Source organism: Rhizopus delemar, genomic scaffold (genome assembly GCF_000149305.1).
Source record: "Rhizopus delemar RA 99-880 supercont3.1 genomic scaffold, whole genome shotgun sequence".
NCBI lineage: Eukaryota > Fungi > Mucoromycota > Mucoromycetes > Mucorales > Rhizopodaceae > Rhizopus > Rhizopus delemar.
This window is the reverse complement of record NW_027137827.1, coordinates 92,965-111,060: the sequence shown is the minus strand read 5'-3', so window position 1 is coordinate 111,060 and position 18,096 is coordinate 92,965. Positions and strand designations below refer to the sequence as shown.

The window sequence follows — 18,096 nt, the reverse complement described above, 5'->3', positions numbered from 1 at the left end:
TTTTTTCTTTTTTCCATGGGCATTTCCTTTTCAGGAACATTTATTTGTTGCGATGGTGGTTGATTTTGTTGAGATGGTGGTTGAGGTGGTTTTGCTTGAATAGAATGTATTGCTTCTTCCAACAATTGACCGTATTCTCGTATTCTTTCAGCCACATCCACTACATTGCCTTGTTGTTGTCGCTGATAATTGGCTATCGAAGTTAATCTTCCTCTTAATTGATCTGTTTCTTGGACCACCTACAATGCTAATTTAAACAACATGTTTATTAATTAAAATACAAAATACTTACATTAGCTAAATTTGAATGAATATGTTTCATAGTTCTTGTGGCATGTACATCTGTCTCTTTTTGTTTATCAACTGCTCTTTCTAAAAGCACTTGAAGATTAACATTCACTTCCTGCGTTGCAGTTATATCTTCTTCAATTTCCTCTTTTTTTTTGTGTGTTTATATGTGTTTTAGTCATTTAAATAAGGAGAACAAAACTAAGTTTACTTACGAACTCTGTTTTTAGATAAATTCTAATAAGGAGAGATTAGTTCAAGCATACGAATATTTTATATATTATTACAAGGTCTAGTTCCATGCCATCCATTTGCTCTGCTAAGCCATTTAATTCATTCTTAAATTTAACAATGTCTTCCTTCACTTGATATAATTCCTTTATTAATTGATTCTTTTCTCTTGATTCTGAATATGAATCTTGAATGATATGAAATGCTTTATGAGAAGAAGACCTGTTTGGTGTAGATTGTGATGCACGAAGCTGATATTCATGTAAGTCTATAATTAACTAAAGGAGAAAGGGCATGTATATACCTTTACCGGATAACCGCCTGTGACACGCTCATAACCTAAATATATTTTTATGCAGCCAATTAGTATGCGAATTAGATACTGCAAAATATTCATACCTTGACGTTTGTAATAAATGGAATTGAATTTCTTGTCAGAGGATAGTTGCTTCTATAAAAAAGTTCAGTTTTTTTTTTTTTTTTTTTTCTTCAAACAACCTATGATCTTTTCTTACCTTGTCATTCTTCTCGAGGTTCATTTATTATTTCATCAACAGACTTTTGTAAAACAATTATAATTTTCTTTTACTCACAAGAGCAAAATAAGTGGTAATAAAAAAGAATAAAGAAAAAAAAAAAAAAAAAAAAAAAAAAAAAAAGAGAAAAATGGATAACAATAAAAAGATGATTGATGTATAAAAAAGGAAAACTAAAATAAAAAAAAAGAAAGAGGTATTGAAGGGGGGAAACGGACCTTCTCTCTTTTTTGTAACAATGTTTACGTCATTAAAAAAGGAGAGAATTACACGGAGCGATTGCCTTATTGGTCATCTTTACAATGATGATCATGTATTCAATGCTTGTTCTATTGTTTTAAGCTTAAATAGAACATTGTCATAATTAAATCTCAGATTTAGGGGTAAAGCGCACTGTATGGAACGATGTTTCATTATACCTTTGCTTATCATCAAGTCTGTATGATGACTTTATTAGACACTACAAGAGAGTATCTATTTGATCATTTAACTGCTTTTTTCTTTCTTATTAATAATGAAGCTTGGTTATTAACTACGCATTTTATATCAACGACCAGAAGGGTAAAATATTTAGTCATAAAATTGAATCATATACCATCAATGACCTCAGGACGTCCACTCGTCGTAAACCTAAATAGTTCTACGTGAGCGCAATAATTTATAGCCAAGTGATATTGTATCTGACGTATAGTTCAAACGGTTGTATTCATACTGTTAACCTGTGTATTGTAAATCGACTATTTCAAGTCATCTTTTGAATTAAAACCCCTCAAACTCATAAACATAATAACAGCTTATTGATGACAAAAGACGAAAAGGCAGTCAAAAGAAGAGAGAATTTTATGCTAAAAAAATAAGTTTTTTTAATGTCAAGAAGAATATTATTCAATTTAGTACGCCCTGTTATCACTAGAAATGTCATTTTTCAAAGAACTGCAAGACACTATGCAAGTAAAAGAAAATTAGAGACTTCCATGGGTGGCATATTTGAACCTTTTTTGGATAATAAAATGTAAACAACAGATAAATGAATAAATCTTTTATTTTTAACCTTTCTATTAGAGACAAGGCAAAACAAGAGGTCATTTCACCCAAGGAGCTTTTAGCAAAAAAAAATGTTGAAGGTAGATTCTATAGCTGTTTTTATTCATTTATTAAAAATTGTAAAGATCTTTTGCCTGATCAAGAACAGCTTCAATTACTAATTCAGCATAAACAGACAAGTTTATCAGTTGAAAAGCAAAAAGAATTAACACAGGTTGTGCTTGATCACATTGTTAATGATACACCCCTTGATTATGATAATCTACTAAACCGTAAAGATGAATACTACAAAAATCAGCAACAATACTCATTCTTTTTATAGTGGTTGACAATAAAACAACAGAATTAACATCCTTTGGCAATGTCATTTTAAAAACATCAAAATGTAAAGAAAAGAGCACACACAATTAATATAAATAACAAAAGAAAACTCATCATTTATTACAGACGGTGCACCGATTGCTTTAGAACTATATAAAGTAGCCATGGAAAAAGGCGATGATAGAGGTGCATTTAGTTATGCCAACATGGTTTATAGAGGATATCGCGGTACAGTCAAGGATGAAGAAAAGGGCATTCAAATCATGTCTCAACTTGCCCAAAAGGGACATCCTTATGCCCAAATGAATTTAGCAGCCATCATCATGCGTACAGATCCAAACCGTGTTGACGCCGCCCTTCAACTTTATGAACTAGCGGGTGGAGCAGGTCTGGATAGTGCATACACCGAACTTGGTCGAATGTATCGTCTTGGCTATGGTGTGCATCAAGACCATCTGAAGGCAGTTGATTATTTTAAGCGTGGTGCTCAATCCGGAAACCCACAGTGTCACTTTATGCTGGGCGTCTACTATTCATCCAATCTGATCGGTGAACCCGATCAAAAGAGAGCTTTCAAGTATTTCCAAAAGGCAGCAGTCAAGGGCTTGCCCGAGGCGCAATACAATGTAGGACTTCGGTTCTTGAAGGGTATTGGTATTGAGCCCAATGGGTTCAATGCAGCCGAATTCTTTCGTATGGCAGCCACACAGGGATTTCAGTTGGCTCAAATCAATTTGGCAGGAATGTATTTGGAAGGTAGAGGGGTCAAGAAGAACCTTGGAGAGGCACGACAATGGTTAGAAAAGGCAGTGGTCTCTGGAGGAACGATTGGAAAAGATGCGCAAAAGAGATTAGATGAATTGGATGAGATGGAAGGCAAAAAGAAGGATAGATGTGTGATAATGTAAAGTTAAATAATAATTTATATTTTTATTAAGAAAGCCTTTTTTTCATGGCAAAGTGAACCAAAGAAAAAAAAATATTCTTTTTCTATATGATGGGAATTTCCCTTGTACTATGCGTTTAAAGTAAAATAGAAATTGTATTTATAAAAGGTATCGTTTTGATTAATTTAAGAGCGAGTAAAATTATGCCCAAACTTTGAGTAAACTATCCCAACTTCCTGTACACAGTGCCATACCATCATTTGATACACCAAGGCAGGACACTCTGTTATCATGACCTGATAGTATACCTACACGTTCACCTTTTAGGGTATCCCAAACATGAGTACTATAATCATCATAACCACCAAACAAGAGCCTTCCTGAAGCAGAAAAAGCAACGGATGTAATACCGTGCAAGACATCTTCTTTTGCATACGTATTTAATTCTCTATCAGCACGAAGATCAAATAAACGACAGCTTGCATCATCAGAACCAGTGCCGATAGCAGTACCACTAGGAAAGAACCTGAAAAAGAATAAGCAAGGTAGATATAAATGGATGATAACACTTTACTGCACAGAATTAATATCACTTTCATGTCCCAAGAATGTCTGAACACATCTCTTTAATCGAATGTCCCATATTTTAGCAGCTGAATCACAAGCACCTGAAACAAAGATATTTGGATCTGTAGGACAGATAGAGACACTCATCACATCCCCTTGATGATCTGTAAACTCATGCGTCTTCACGCCTGCGTCAATATCCCACAAAAAGCAAGTCGTATCACCCGAACTTGTCAATATATGACGATCATCCAAGAATCGACAGCAGCTTAAATAGCCAACGTGAGCCGATAATTCTCTGGCGGGTCGATTGGGTCCATCGCGTGAGTTGAGGTTATAAATCGAGCAAATGTTGTCCAATCCACCACAGGCCACATATTGACCTGAGGGTGAATAAGCCGTGGTCATGACCCAAGCTGATCGAAGTGGGATGCAGTGGATTTTATTGGTTGAATAAACGTTCCAGACAATCAACTTTCCATCCTGTGAAGCTGATACAAGGTGTTGGCTGTCACTGGACCACTGCATAGCATAAATCTTTGCTAAATGTCCCTTTAGATTGCGTTTCACTTTCATTAAAAGTCTTGGTAGTGGCTCAATGCTCTCTGCCATTTTCTTTACTAATAAAATGCTTAGTTTGTTATCGTTCATGAACTCTTTATTTACAAGTTGTATCTGACAACGCTTCTTTTCTTTGTTTTATTCTTTCTTTTAAAACATCGGCTTCTCTACGAGCAGCTGCGATTCGGTTGGAAATGTCTTCTTGTGATTGCATTTTATAAAATAATAAAAGGGAAAAGAAAAAATGAATTTGTTCATTTCCCTTTCTGCCTTTGAAATTAAATATTGGCTTTTAGAGAATAAACTTTGTGTTCCTTTTGTCTGAGTTATGAATAAAAGTAATGCGGGGAGAAATAGGTCGAGAAAGAGAATGAGGAGAGATGATGACATGTCTTTGATAGAACATGAATATACAAGTTATTCTTTGATAAACTAGTGCAATTCTTTTCTTTTTTTTCCACTTTAAATTTCTTTTGAAACCCAAGTGGTTTCAATTATTTCACAAAGCAAAATAGTAAACTCCGGTTACAAGAGAAATTAAAAGTAGATCGTTTTCAGGGCCTTTTATAAATGCGGATTCCTTCCATAAAAAGATGAAATACACACATTACTGAACAATAAGAAATGATTGTCACTTTATGAAAATACAACTGCCTTCACTAATCCTATTTGACCTTCATCATCCTTTCATTTCATCCACTCATCTTAATGTCTTGTCATCAAATCAATCAAAAAAAAAAAAAAGACCACCCGTTTTGATTATAAACATCGTTACACACAACCCAAACTCAGTAATTGAATGGCCATTATTCCTCGGTGTAATCAAGTTTTGTTAGCAAACAAGTCGATGGATCATGTTGAGTTTAATGAAGTGAGTATTTAGCATGATTATAAAACGATGAATAAATAAGATGCATCTGTTACAGTCAATAAAGCACTGTTTTGTTTGTTGAAATATGAATTCATATACGCCATTATGTTAGTAACAAGAACGGTAAAAGGGATTTTTCGTCCTTTTAACAAAAGGAGGATTTTTTTGGGAAGTCGGGATCTTTTTGAATGGCACATGCTTTTAGATGGACAAGTTTGATTCTTTAAGAGTATTTTTATTCTCTTTACAATCAAGGACTTGGTATCACAACAAAAATTCCAGCTTGTAAAAAACAGGATGAAAAAAAAAAAAAAAAAAAAAAAAAAAAAGAAAGGAGAACGGGGTTGAAATTGAATTTTGTATTTTTTAAAAGACTGAATTATACGTCAACAAATTATTATTGGGACTTGAGCTTTTTTGTGGATCAAAGTGAAGAACATCTTTTGTGGCAAGGGAACGCAAGGCATCATAAAGGGCATGAGGTGTACTAAAGCTCTTTTTGGACATCATATTCGCTGCTGTGCCTGCGACATGAGGGCTTGCCATACTTGTGCCATCCATTGATTTTGAAGAATCATTTCCACCCACATAAGCACTCACAATAGCTGATCCAGGTGCATAAATACTCACGCACTCACCCACATCTGAATACCGGGTCACTCTGTCTTGTATATCGATCGCACCTACCGAAAACACGTTTGGATTAGAAGAAGGCGTAAAGAAGCAAGCATCTGTGCCAGCGTTTCCTGCTGCGGCAAAGACGGGGATATTGTATTTGAGAACCAAAGTATCGATGGCATCATCAATCAATCGAGAATGAGGTCCACTGAGTGAGAGATTGATGAGGCTCTTGCCGGGTGTAGCGACTTGAATGACATGTTCGATGCCTTTGAGTAGTGTTGAAGTAGAGCCATCACCTAATTTGTTCAATATTTTGACGGAACGAATGTTGGCTGCTTTTGATACACCATATTCAGTACCTGCAATCTTGGCTGCTACATGAGTCCCTTTTTTTTTTATATGAAAAAGGTTTCTTTTTATTTACTATTTTGATATATACTTGGATCTCTACTTCTTTTTTTTCTTTTTTGTTTTATTTTTTTTTTCAATCTCTTTACTTACCATGACCACCCATATCACTTTGATCTTCATGTTGTATCAAATTTATTGAATGTAAAGCACGATTATCAAAATCCAAGTGGTCTACATAAACACCTGTGTCCAATACATAAACATCAATACCCATACTTTATCATAGTTAGTTCACTTCTCTCTCTCATTTCCCTATCCCTTCTATACCCTCCTACTGAATCAAAAATATATCCATCAAAGTTCCCCCTTTGACGATGATTGATACGAGCCAAACCCCAATTGGCTGGTTTTGAAGTCTTTAAGCTGTCCATGTCTGCTCTTTGTATCCTTTCTTCTTCTTCGTCTTCTTCTGTTAAACGTTTAGATGGCATGACTGCAGCTTTATAAATCTGATTTGGTTCGACATACTCTATTGTTGACTGTTGATAAAGATAATCCAAGAATGCATGGTCGGAGAATACACCAGAGACAACACTGAATTGATTGCCGATATCAATATGATTCAGATAAAGATCCTTTGCCAACAGACTCGTCGTCTCGTTCTTCAACACAGATCCCAGTGAAAATTTCTTTTTACGAACAGACATTAAAAACTCTTGATGATGATTAAGTAACATATTAGGCGCTTCAAAAAAAAAGTAGGTGATTAATCCACCATCATCCTCTTTGTTTTCTATTGTTACCTGCTGCCTTGTCAATAAATGATTTAAATTTGACAATATGTGTTGGCTCTTCCAATTGTGCTGTCACCAAAAAGATGACGGAAACAAGTGCAAGTCCTAGAAAAGTATGCATAACAAAAGAAGAAGAAGAAAAAAAAAAAAAAAAAAAAAAAAAAAAAAAAAGAGCGAGCGAGAGCGAGAGAGGAAGGGGTGTGTTTCTACCATACATTTTTTTTGTGATTTAATAAAGGTCCAAGGAGATTTTATGATCTTTCCTTTTATGGTTAATGTGTTGCCTCTACCTCAACAAATTGTCCGAGAAAGAGGATAAAGGTCTCTTTTGTACATAAAAGAGTGAATGAATAGACAAAGAAAAAGAGGAAATCAGTCGATTCTTTACACAAAATTGAATTCTATAGTGTTGTGTACTATTGAATGATAGCTTTTATATCCAAACATACCATCTATTTGACACCAAAAGCAGTTATCGGATTATGTAACAGATAAGGACTTGCATTATAACCTATTTCAAAAACGAATGGGGCAATCATTCATAGCCTAATTGTATCTTTATGCAATCACTTCATCTTTTGCTGTAGATGTTACACCATCTTTTTAAAAGTCTGGAGTTTGAATTCTTTTGTTTTTCCTTTTTTTTTTTTTTTTTTCACGTAATAAGTTGGAATGAAAAGACTTGAAGGAAAGACAGTGTTCATGTAAGAATGGAATGAACTTATTCTATAAACTAAAGCTTTTTCTTAATTTAGTACTGGTGCCTCTGCTGGAATTGGTGAAGCAAGTGCACGTCAGTTTGCTGATGAAGGTTGTAATCTGGTAAGTGTGCTTATCGTTCATTTGATACACGCAATACTCAAACAATCTTGAATAGGTATTGACGGCCAGAAGAGTAGAAAAACTCGAGAAATTAAAGCAAGAGATCCATGCTACTCATCCCAACCTTTTTATTCACACGGTCCAACTTGACGTTCGCGACAAGAAACAAATTGATCAAGTCGTGGCCGAATTACCTGAACAAGTCAAAAATGTGGATGTCTTGTTAAACAATGCCGGTATGGTCATTGGCCTTGATCCTTTAGTCAATATTGAAGAAGAAGTCTTTGATCAGATGATTCAAACCAACATCAAGGGCTTAGTCTTCTTGACAAAGGCTATCGTTCCTGGTATGAAAGAACGTGGATGGGGTCATGTGATTAACATTGGTTCTATTGCTGGAAAACAATCTTATTATGGTGGAAGTATCTATTGTGGTATGTTATAAAAAGATTGACTTTTACTTGTCTATTGATTGTCATATTCAAGCTACCAAGTTTGCTGTGGATGCTATCACAAAGGCTTTGGCTATCGAATTGGTTGATACTCCGATTCGTGTCAGTCAAATCTGTCCTGGTATGGTTAATACTGAATTCTCTACTGTCCGTTTCCGTGGAAACAAAGAACAAGCGGATAATGTCTATAAGGGATTGCAACCTCTTTTGGCTGAAGATATTGGTAACATCTATTGTTTATATATCCATCATTTCTAACCTATCATCAAATAGCCGAATTGATTGTTTTCACTGCAAACAGACCTGCTCATGTCAACATTCAAGATATGCTTGGTAAGTCACTTGGAATAAAATAAAACTGAATCTAAAATTTTATCTGGTTTTAGTATTCCCTGTTAATCAAGCTGATTCCAAAACAGTATATCGTCGTCCTGAATAAACAAAAAGTGTACTTGTTCACTTGTTCAATTAAAGAAAAAAAAGAAAAAAAAAAAAAAAAAAAAAAAAAAAAAAAAAAAAAAAAAAAAAAAAAAACTAAAAACACCAGATGATTCAATCATACAAGTCTTTTTGTCTATTTTAAAATAACAAATTCATGTGATCATTGAGGTTATTTTTTTTTTCTTATAAATAACAGCATTTCTTTTTCTTCACTTATACTTTTCAATCAGAATTGTTGATGGAAAATGATTCCCAATAGCAAAAAGAAGTAGCGATTGGACATAGAGAGTAGTAAAGTTTTGCCTAATTTACATTTAATTCTATTGTATATAGAAAGGTCTTATAAAGGATATTGTGATTACTAAAGCTGTATACAGTAAATTAGAGACTTAACCATCAACTAATATAATCTATTCCTTATTTCATCTATCAAAAGGTATGCTATTATTTATTAGGCATTTTGAGTTCCATACTTGACTGGTATTTCAGGTATAGACAGCAAGAAGCCAAGGAACTCTATCCTGTGTTTTACAATCGGATACATCAGTGAAATACTTGTAGTCAACCCATCTGATTTCTTTGCTTCTTGCTGTGTAAGGATGTAGATCATTCCTAATGAAGATATCAATTAAAGCCGATTCATGCTCTCCTATTTAAAATGAACGGTTCACAGTAAAAGAAAAGGAAGCATAGACTCCCTTGAGATAATAATTATTCTATTCAAGGATAATTGTCTAGTATAAAACGGAAAAGGCCCAATTTGAAATAATATTCCTTATTATTGCCAGTGAAACAGAAGCCCCTTTTCGAAGCAAGGACAGAGGATGACCTGTTCTTTCATTCCAATAGCAGTGATCATAAGAGCAGACAAAGAGGAACCCTGTTTTACACTGCATCCTATTATCATTAGACAGGGTCAATGCTGACTTGGAGACAAAATGAACTTGTTAACTCTCAGTTGTTCATGAACCATTGTCTTTGGAGAGGCAACTGGTTGACTTTAGAAGTTTAAGGTAAACATCGAATAAAAAAGAATGGTGTGTTTGTTTTATTTGTTATAAACACAGATACCATTTTAAACCTAACCTTGGACACACAAGCAGACAAGTTGTCGAATAGAATTGGATAGGGAAATAACATGCTCGTCATACAGTGACGTAATTTAAACGCTCCATTTGATTTCATTCCATTCGGTCTCGAACTTATTCAACAGAGAAAGAATACATGAGGAAAATGAACAGATCAAGCCTTGTTCGTCACCTAAAGAAGTTCAAATGAAATGAGATTGATTCTATTACGTATTGCGTGTGTTTACGGAAGCTTCGGATGACTCAGGGACCTATGACACATCATCCGGTATAAACAAACAGTTTGACACAAAACCTAAGCCCAACTGGGAATGGCACTTTTGCTTTTTAAAGGATAAGGGAAAATAGAAAAAAAAAAAAAGATGGATGGAAAGTTACAGAGTGATGACATCTTGATTATCAATCATCCAAAAAAAAAAAAAAAAAAATGTTATCAGATCTTTTTCATCCTTTTTCCCCCACATAAAAAAGATCTGATAACAAAAATAAATGTTTTCCACGGTCTGAACACAATGTAAATTTTTATTTTTGTTACTATTCTAACTACGCATCCCGGTTTATTTTCGAAAGTATGCAGCCTGATTATTATTGTATTAGCCATTATTGTCTGTTTATGAGGTGATAATTTTTAATAAAAATGAGTCACATATCAATGCGTTATAAATCATCCAATGAAACATTGTGTTTATATTCTTGTGAAATCTCAGACCATTTTTGCGTATAAATTACTCATATTTTATTGAGTTTTAAAAATAGTAAGTATGACTAACATTTGTTTGTGTTAAGGATATAAAAGGAACACTTGCTTTTCCCCTTTTTTTTTTTTCCTTAATTCTTTTAAACTATGGATCTTTCTTGGTGTATTATCTGTGATCGTCACTGTATTGACAATAACCTCTACTGTTCTGAATCTTGTCGCTTTCAAGATAGTACGAGCATAAACAAATCTTCTTCACCTTTACTTGTCACACCACCCGCTTCTCCAGAGCTTACGCCCTTTTTATACTCTCTCCATGATCACCGTCGTCGTTCAGCCAACACTGGAAATATGATCAGCAACAATAACTCGGCTACTGGTTATCACTATTTCCCTTATAAATTCACTCCTGGTTCTCCATCTGAATCAAGTTTATATGCTGATGACACATAACATTTTCTTTCAATCACACCTTTTATATACAGTATGTCGATGAACAAATCCACCCTCAAAAAAAAAAAGTAAAGCATTCAACGCTTACATTATATCACTTTCAAAAAAAAAAATAGAGCCCTTATTTTAATTTTTTTTTTGCCTGTAACTGAAAAAGGCAACTCACAGCCTCCCTCACCCAACCAATTCAACTTGAATCTTTTGTATTAATAATAAAAGTATTACTCAATAATAATAAAAAAAACTAATTTTTTAATGAATCCTATTACACATTAAATCAAATTAAGCAGTAGCTTCTTCCTTCTTTTCTTCTTGAATATCAGTCTTATCGAAGCTTTCGACCAAGTCGGGAATTTCATCATCATCATCACCACCAGCAGCAGCTTCTTCACCTTGAGCTTGCTTGAAAGATTCAGCGAGCTTCTTGAGAGCGGCCATAGAGTCAGGACCCAATTGATTCAAGATGGAAGGAATAAGTTCAGCCAATTCCTTTTCAGTAGAACGACCGTGAATGGCAAAAGTGTTGGCGTTAGCAGCAGCTTGAACTATGGAAAACGTCATGATCTTTTCGTTGCTTGTCTGTAGAATGACTTACCACGAGGGTTGCTAAAGTGGATCACCTTACCGTCTTCCTTGAACATGTTGACTTCGTCAACACCGGCAATAGGTTGAACCTTCAAGCTTTGAAGAGCAGCAGAGAGCTTACGGTCATCACCAGAAGACTTGGCGTTCACCTTCTTGACCTTACGACGAGGAGTACCTAAAAGGTGGATGAGAACAAGCACAAATAAAAAAAAAGAATGTCAATTACCCTTGCCACCAATACGGACTTGGTTTTGAAGCTTGGCGAGTTTATCAGCGTTCATCTTTTCTATAAAAAGAAAGGGTGGCATTAGAATGACGCGTTCGTTCTTTGTTGCATATGTTGTAGAGAGAAGGTTGGAATAAAATTGTGGCTTGTCTATACATAAAAACTTTGTCTCATTTTCCATATAAAACTTTTGTCTTTTATGTTTAGTCCACTCTTTCTCTCTTTCCCTCTCTCTCTCTCTTTATTCGTATAGGAAGTTTAGCAATCTGTTTTCATACGCACCTATTTGAATGAAGTAAAAAAAAAAAAAGAAGCGAGGAAGACCAAAAAATAAAAAATTTTAACACCAAAAAAAATTTACAAAATAGAGGTCGGTGATTGGCTTAAATCTTTCCCATGTATGACTCGTTTGAATCTCGCGTACTCCCTTTCTCTCTCTCTCTCTCTCTTTTTTTTAAATGATATTTTTATTTAGGTGCCGCACAGAGACATGAACCTTTGACTAATATAAGAAAAAAAAAGGAGGGGAGAGGCGTTTTGCTGTGGAGTGTTTGTACAGCGACTATTGGTTTCATTGTTGGTTTTTCGATCAAGACGATTGGCACTTGTGACCACTCCTTGTAGCCAGTATAGTTATCTATCATAGACAAACTTCCAGTGAAAATCCCAGAGGGGCAGGAGAGTACAGACGACTATATCGAGAAACTTGAGCTAGAGCGAGAGAATGTCCGAGTGGCCAGACAAGAGAGGACGAGCGATGGTGGCCAATTTAAGTGATGAGGGGCCAATAAAATATATTAGCGATTGTATACCACATTTATTTGAGGAGAGGAAAAGACCCTATAACATGCTCTCCTGTATCAATACTGCCACGGTAAACACGAGATGGATCAGAAAATAGCTCGAGCATAATGCGATGCAGAAAACCTTTGCAAGGAAGCTTGTGATGCTATAAACAGTAAAGAATAGTATGGACACAGTGAGGAAGAGATGTACCCCCCAAAAAACATCGCCAGACTTGATAGTTAAAGCGAGAGTATAAGTTGGGCAAAGTGGAAAGTTTCGAGAGCAGAGACGTACAGAACATTTGGTATTCGAGGAGACTGTAGGAACACCCTCTGGCAGAGAGTCACCTAGAATAAAGTCAAAAGAGAAAAACAAAAGGGTGGGGATTAGCCATACAGAGAAGTCGGCATATAGATTGCTGTGAAGACATTTGGAGCTTTGAAAGAAGGCTATTTCTTGCGTTTGGCAGAGAGTAAGTCAAAAGATTGATTTACGCGATTGCGGAACGGATCAGATGAGAAGAGTGGTCGACGACGAGATTTTCCGCAGGATGGATCAATCATGTAAGTATATTGAACTAGTGGAGCGATAATGTCGAGGCAAATGCGCGTCAAGGAGGGTTCATCGACCATGCTCGACTTAAACGTGTTCCAATCAATTTCGTGATCCATTTTATCTATCGTAGCAAATAAAGTTTTGAAACAACCCAAAGACCTGATGGTAGTCAATCGGTGATCAGGAAGCAAAAGAGAAAGCAGATGAGAAACTGCTAGAAAAAATGACTCTGGCAGTGTCTGAGAATTTCATTAACAAAAGTGTGTCGTAGAGTGGTTTGTCATTGGAAGAAAGTAGCAAAGGTTGAAGCCAGCAAATTTGTAGGGTAGCATCTTGATTGTCAGGATCGATAAGAGCAGTGGGTTTATGAGCGGAAAGCCGAGATGGATGACTGCATTGTGACTAGAATGATCGTACCGCTGAGTGATTTCTGCAGAGTGTACTTTACCAAGGATTTTGGAGAGTGCCAGAGAGGGATACTGCAAAAGTTTTATGACAGTTCAAAGGAGTATTCGGTACAAGTTTGTCTATAGAGAAAATAGACATAAGCAAGGGCTTTATTTGTAGACATCAAAGCTGGAACATCAGACTGTGGTCGATACGATGAGTTGGGAAAGACGAATTCGGGTTACGCCAAAAAAGCAAAGATGGTGCACAATAGAGGCTCCAAAACTAAATTGAGCATTAGGGGTGAAATGGAATCACCTTGACATAGACCTTGTCCTTGATCAAATGGAGCTGAGAGGATACCATTCATATTGACACAGATGGAGGTGTTCAAAAACAAGAAAGTGATGCGTTGAGGGAAACCAAAATGTTGCAGGCATAAACAAAGATACATAGGGTGAATCCGGTCGCAAGCCTTCTCTTGATCCAACAAAAGTCTAATTCCAAGTATTTTATATCTTTGGGCAGCGTTCATTATCAACCGAGTACATAGGCTGTTGTATCTAATAAAGCAGCCATTCATGAATTCTGTTTGTTGTGAGTCATCAACGTCTGACACATGGGCTGTAAGTCGCATAGTGAGAAGTCTGGTGATTTTTTTTTTTTTTTTTTTTTTTTTTTTTTGCATCAGCACAGAGGATAGAGATTGGTCATCAGTTTTTTAGTTGACAGTGACCGCCGTTCTTGGGCAAGAGAAGGGCAATTGAACGTTATCATGTAAAAACACACACCATGCAATTTAAGTATTCCTTTGAACTATTATTTTAGATGTGAATCCTTTTCTGGCTGTACTCTTGATTATATTTGTCAGAATAACTATCTTTTTGGTTATTCATGCCCTGATCAATTTGAATTATACAAGCATATCTTTTTTTCTTGTTTCAAATCTAAGTAGACCCCCCTTACACTGCTAGAAAAATTGATTTTTCTAGAATTCAGATGGTGTAAAGCTACACATTTAATATTTGTAACACTAATGTCAATGATTTGGTTTTTTTTGGGGAAAAAAAATTATTTGCTTACATGTTTGAAAAATTAATCACCTTATTAAAATGGTTTTGGTTAGAGATAATGTAGGTATAGCGGTATAGTTACATAAGGCGTTTGTTTTGACAGTTGTCAAATGGGTTTACGGAATGTTGAACAAGTTTAGGAAGATGCTTTACAGTCACCCTCTTCATTAGCATCAATAATCCCTCAAACTAAGCGTCCCCATGTCATTAAACTTACTTTTCTTGGCCCCTGTTCTCAACTATAGCAGAGAATTACTCAATAGCGCATAGTTCTAGTGAATAAGGAGGAAGATATACAGGTGTATATCCCTTTTTTATAATTATGGGATCGATTCTAAAAGGAGCTTGAGTTGAAACGTTGTCCATGACAATAAAAACCCCTTGTACTTCAGGAAACTCACCCATGATATCCATAGTGTCTTTACGAATTGTATATAATGATCAGATGCAGTATCTTTAGGGAACAAACATCCTATCGTCATGTGCTTTTCTTTTCGTAGTACCTATAACTTTTTTTGAGCTTTCCTGGGCTCTCTCATGCTTATATGAACTACGCCAGAAGCAGAAATTACCCCCAACTACAGTCTGCAAATTAGCCCTTGCTGAAGCAGTTTCATTAATAGCTGGTTTACCACGACTGGATTGGCCCTCGACTGCGATGCATGTTAATATCAAACCCAGATTTGTCAAGCAATACACCGTTCTCCAGAAAACCCGTGTTCTTCTTCATCCATTCTTCAATGCACACAGCGCGGGAGGGGGTAGAAGGGTTTCCTTCCAATTTTTTGCATTGGGATGACGGCTTACAGCTTTGAAGTTGAGGTTGGACTCTTCCTTCATGAACTCTGCTACTCTTGATTTTTATTTATTTCCAAACCAGTAAAATTCTTGATCAAATCATCCTCTGCGTCCTGAATAGTTGCTGAAGCATCTTTGCTGAATAAGTGAACCGGAAGCTTCTTGTGCTTTTTGTCCAGCTGGTTCACTGGCCTGTCGGAAGTGTGATTGGTTTTTTATAAAGATATATCCTTCTTGGGGCCATTCTTATAGGCTTGCTTTGGCATCCTAAGTCTGTCTATTAAAAAAATGGAAATACCTTCTGCGGTCTTTGTCAGTATAAACATTCTTTCTTTCTTGGGAGAAGCTTCCTTCATTACAATATGGTCATAAGAAACAGTTGATTCAAATCCAAATAGTTGATTTTTAATGTGCTTTCGTAGATCGATTCAACTTTTCAATCTGAATGACTTTTCCTTCATAAAATTGCTTCTTTATCAAAAAATACTTCAACAACCGCCCCTCATGAAAAAAAAAAAAAAAAAAAAAAAGCTTCATGTTGAAAACGAATCAAATAACTCAAATGAAAAATATGACCAAACCGTTAAAAAGAAATGAGTTCATAACCATCGTTTCTTCACACGCTTGATCATTAGGTTTTTTTAAAGGTGTTTGATTATCGAAAAAGGTTTCTCTTCCTCCCTTTAGAAATCAAGGAAGTTCCTTTTTAAACCTTATTTAACTTTGAAAAATAATTGATCCGTAAGATTTCTCGGACCAACTATGAACTTTAATGTCGAATCGAATACCAAAGTTTATTGAAAGCATCAATTGAGTAGAGAATAAAATAACAAAGCTAGTCTTTATTTTAAAAAAAATAATGTTTTTTAAATTTAAGAAAACCCTATAAACAATACAAGTATTAATAAAATAGAAAAATAAATGTAAAGTTTTGCTTTTTTTTTTTTTTTTGTTACATCAGCAAGTAATGTTAGGTAGCTAGGGTTTTTTCGTCATTGCGACGCTAAAGTCAAATGCCTGTGTCATCTTTTGATAACAAAAAAAAAAAAAAAGCATCCTTCAACTATTAAAGTAAACTTACCAGTTATTCGTATTACAATCAAACAAGAAGGAATGGACAATAAGAAGAATAGTAGTCCCACTTGAGCTCTATTTAAGCTTTTCACTAGAAAAAAATTTAGTAAACATGTTCCCTATAAAATCAACAGTCATCCTACTTGATTTTCATCCAGTCTTCCAGTGGCTTATTGTGCTTCAATTAAGATGATTCTCTGTTCACTATGCCAATAAGCTTTGTATTATTGTTGAATATCCTTTTTCTTTATGAGATGATGTTAAAAACACACGTCTTTTCTTTTTCTTAAAAACTGCAGTCTCAATTTTTGAAATTTTTTTTTTTTTTTTTTAAAAAAAAAATCAGACATTTTTTTATGTGTGGAATTGAGAGTCTTGTTGTATGAGCCAAAAAGAACTTTTTGATACAAAAAATGTAAATGTTGAGATGTAAACATGTCATGTATGATTTTTAAAATAATTCGAGATCAAAAAAATGTATTCAAAGAGTTTATGCGTATTCAATCCATGTGTTAGTAGAACATGAATTCATTGTTCATCACATAAAAGATGGAAGGATTCAGTTCGTATGAACAAATTCTTTTTGATGTAAAGGAAGTGTAGTTGATTTACATAATTATTATTCTGTTACTAGGATTCTTTTTTTTTTTTTGGTGTGTATTGATTACGCCATTATTAAACAAAACTCATAATGATATCATTTGCCTCATTAAAAGGTAAAGAAGCCATTGATTGTAACATGATATATTAATATGCTGATGGATTGATTTCTTGAGCTAAAAAAATAAAGACGTAATAGATCAATTGGTTTCAAAACAAGAGGTTTCTGACTTGGTATTTTTTTTTTTTTTATATTTTGCATAAATTCAATATTTTTACTTTTTTTTTTATTACTATTACTACTACTATTACTACTACTACTTTTTTATATAAAAAAAATGATGGAAAATAATACCCAAGTACCACCACCTGCTTATCATCAACAAGCTGGAAAAGCACCAGGTGAAACTTATTATCAACCACCACCAGAGAATGCAAATTATGCACCTCCACCTCCTAGTCAACCACCTAACAATCAAGGGCCAAGGCAAAGAGTTCAACAGTTTTATGCCCCCCCACAGAACCGAAGACTTGGATTACAAAGAAGGATTTGTTCTTTTATCTGTTGTTGTATCATCATCGGACTCATTGTTGGTCTCGCTGCAGGATTAACAAGGAGACGTTATGGTTATTATTCTGGATGCAATTGGTAAAATATGTGGCGTATCTATTCAGGATAACATTAACTTATTTTATCATTCATAGTCGAACGAATTCAGATTGTATTTATAGATTTGGTAAGAAAGATAAAATGCCCAAGAAAATAAAGCTAATAAAACATCAAATAGGTCCTGGTACTTATTGTTATTCTAATTGTCAATGTGCACGTTATTAAAACGTGTATTTAATAAAATACTTTATAAATCATTCTGCAGGTGGGAAATCAGGGCAGAGAAAAGTGTGTGAGAGAATTTTTTTTTTTTATTTTCCTTACATCAATCGACAAGGATCGAATTCATTCATTTTTAATTCTATGATGATACGCAT

The 18,096-nt window shown here is 34.9% G+C and overlaps 10 protein-coding genes across 10 annotated transcripts; 4 read left to right on the top strand and 6 right to left on the bottom strand.

Annotated features, from left to right (window-relative positions):
- Nucleotides 1-495: 495 nt before the first annotated feature.
- RO3G_00048 (uncharacterized protein) lies at nt 496-1,058 on the bottom strand (the record flags this gene model as incomplete). Its single annotated transcript, XM_067654639.1, has 5 exons — nt 496-525; nt 576-770; nt 824-858; nt 919-970; nt 1,035-1,058. The coding sequence occupies 5 exons, from the start codon at nt 1,056-1,058 to the stop codon at nt 496-498; spliced, it is 336 nt and encodes a 111-aa protein (XP_067510740.1).
- A 971-nt stretch (nt 1,059-2,029) lies between these two features.
- On the top strand, nt 2,030-3,328 carry RO3G_00047 (uncharacterized protein; the record flags this gene model as incomplete). Its single annotated transcript, XM_067654638.1, has 4 exons — nt 2,030-2,067; nt 2,118-2,371; nt 2,422-2,484; nt 2,547-3,328. 4 exons carry the CDS (start codon nt 2,030-2,032, stop codon nt 3,326-3,328), a joined length of 1,137 nt encoding a protein of 378 aa, XP_067510739.1.
- A 180-nt stretch (nt 3,329-3,508) lies between these two features.
- On the bottom strand, nt 3,509-4,649 carry RO3G_00046 (uncharacterized protein; the record flags this gene model as incomplete). The annotated part of the gene is made up of 3 exons (XM_067654637.1): nt 3,509-3,833; nt 3,882-4,494; nt 4,541-4,649. 3 exons carry the CDS (start codon nt 4,647-4,649, stop codon nt 3,509-3,511), a joined length of 1,047 nt encoding a protein of 348 aa, XP_067510738.1.
- Nucleotides 4,650-5,672: 1,023 nt separating this feature from the next.
- Nucleotides 5,673-6,985, bottom strand: RO3G_00045 (uncharacterized protein; the record flags this gene model as incomplete). The annotated part of the gene is made up of 3 exons (XM_067654636.1): nt 5,673-6,313; nt 6,429-6,553; nt 6,606-6,985. 3 exons carry the CDS (start codon nt 6,983-6,985, stop codon nt 5,673-5,675), a joined length of 1,146 nt encoding a protein of 381 aa, XP_067510737.1.
- A 647-nt stretch (nt 6,986-7,632) lies between these two features.
- RO3G_00044 (uncharacterized protein) lies at nt 7,633-8,785 on the top strand (the record flags this gene model as incomplete). Its single annotated transcript, XM_067654635.1, has 6 exons — nt 7,633-7,655; nt 7,828-7,894; nt 7,950-8,328; nt 8,381-8,569; nt 8,620-8,679; nt 8,733-8,785. The coding sequence occupies 6 exons, from the start codon at nt 7,633-7,635 to the stop codon at nt 8,783-8,785; spliced, it is 771 nt and encodes a 256-aa protein (XP_067510736.1).
- A 1,934-nt stretch (nt 8,786-10,719) lies between these two features.
- RO3G_00043 (uncharacterized protein) lies at nt 10,720-11,025 on the top strand (the record flags this gene model as incomplete). The annotated part of the gene is made up of 1 exon (XM_067654634.1): nt 10,720-11,025. The coding sequence occupies one exon, from the start codon at nt 10,720-10,722 to the stop codon at nt 11,023-11,025; it is 306 nt and encodes a 101-aa protein (XP_067510735.1).
- Nucleotides 11,026-11,307: 282 nt separating this feature from the next.
- On the bottom strand, nt 11,308-11,891 carry RO3G_00042 (uncharacterized protein; the record flags this gene model as incomplete). Its single annotated transcript, XM_067654633.1, has 3 exons — nt 11,308-11,570; nt 11,621-11,785; nt 11,837-11,891. The coding sequence occupies 3 exons, from the start codon at nt 11,889-11,891 to the stop codon at nt 11,308-11,310; spliced, it is 483 nt and encodes a 160-aa protein (XP_067510734.1).
- Nucleotides 11,892-12,726: 835 nt separating this feature from the next.
- Nucleotides 12,727-12,923, bottom strand: RO3G_00041 (uncharacterized protein; the record flags this gene model as incomplete). Its single annotated transcript, XM_067654632.1, has 2 exons — nt 12,727-12,785; nt 12,833-12,923. The coding sequence occupies 2 exons, from the start codon at nt 12,921-12,923 to the stop codon at nt 12,727-12,729; spliced, it is 150 nt and encodes a 49-aa protein (XP_067510733.1).
- Nucleotides 12,924-14,889: 1,966 nt separating this feature from the next.
- Nucleotides 14,890-15,371, bottom strand: RO3G_00040 (uncharacterized protein; the record flags this gene model as incomplete). Its single annotated transcript, XM_067654631.1, has 3 exons — nt 14,890-15,056; nt 15,210-15,290; nt 15,335-15,371. 3 exons carry the CDS (start codon nt 15,369-15,371, stop codon nt 14,890-14,892), a joined length of 285 nt encoding a protein of 94 aa, XP_067510732.1.
- Nucleotides 15,372-17,447: 2,076 nt separating this feature from the next.
- Nucleotides 17,448-17,944, top strand: RO3G_00039 (uncharacterized protein; the record flags this gene model as incomplete). The annotated part of the gene is made up of 3 exons (XM_067654630.1): nt 17,448-17,758; nt 17,815-17,846; nt 17,898-17,944. The coding sequence occupies 3 exons, from the start codon at nt 17,448-17,450 to the stop codon at nt 17,942-17,944; spliced, it is 390 nt and encodes a 129-aa protein (XP_067510731.1).
- Nucleotides 17,945-18,096: the final 152 nt, after the last annotated feature.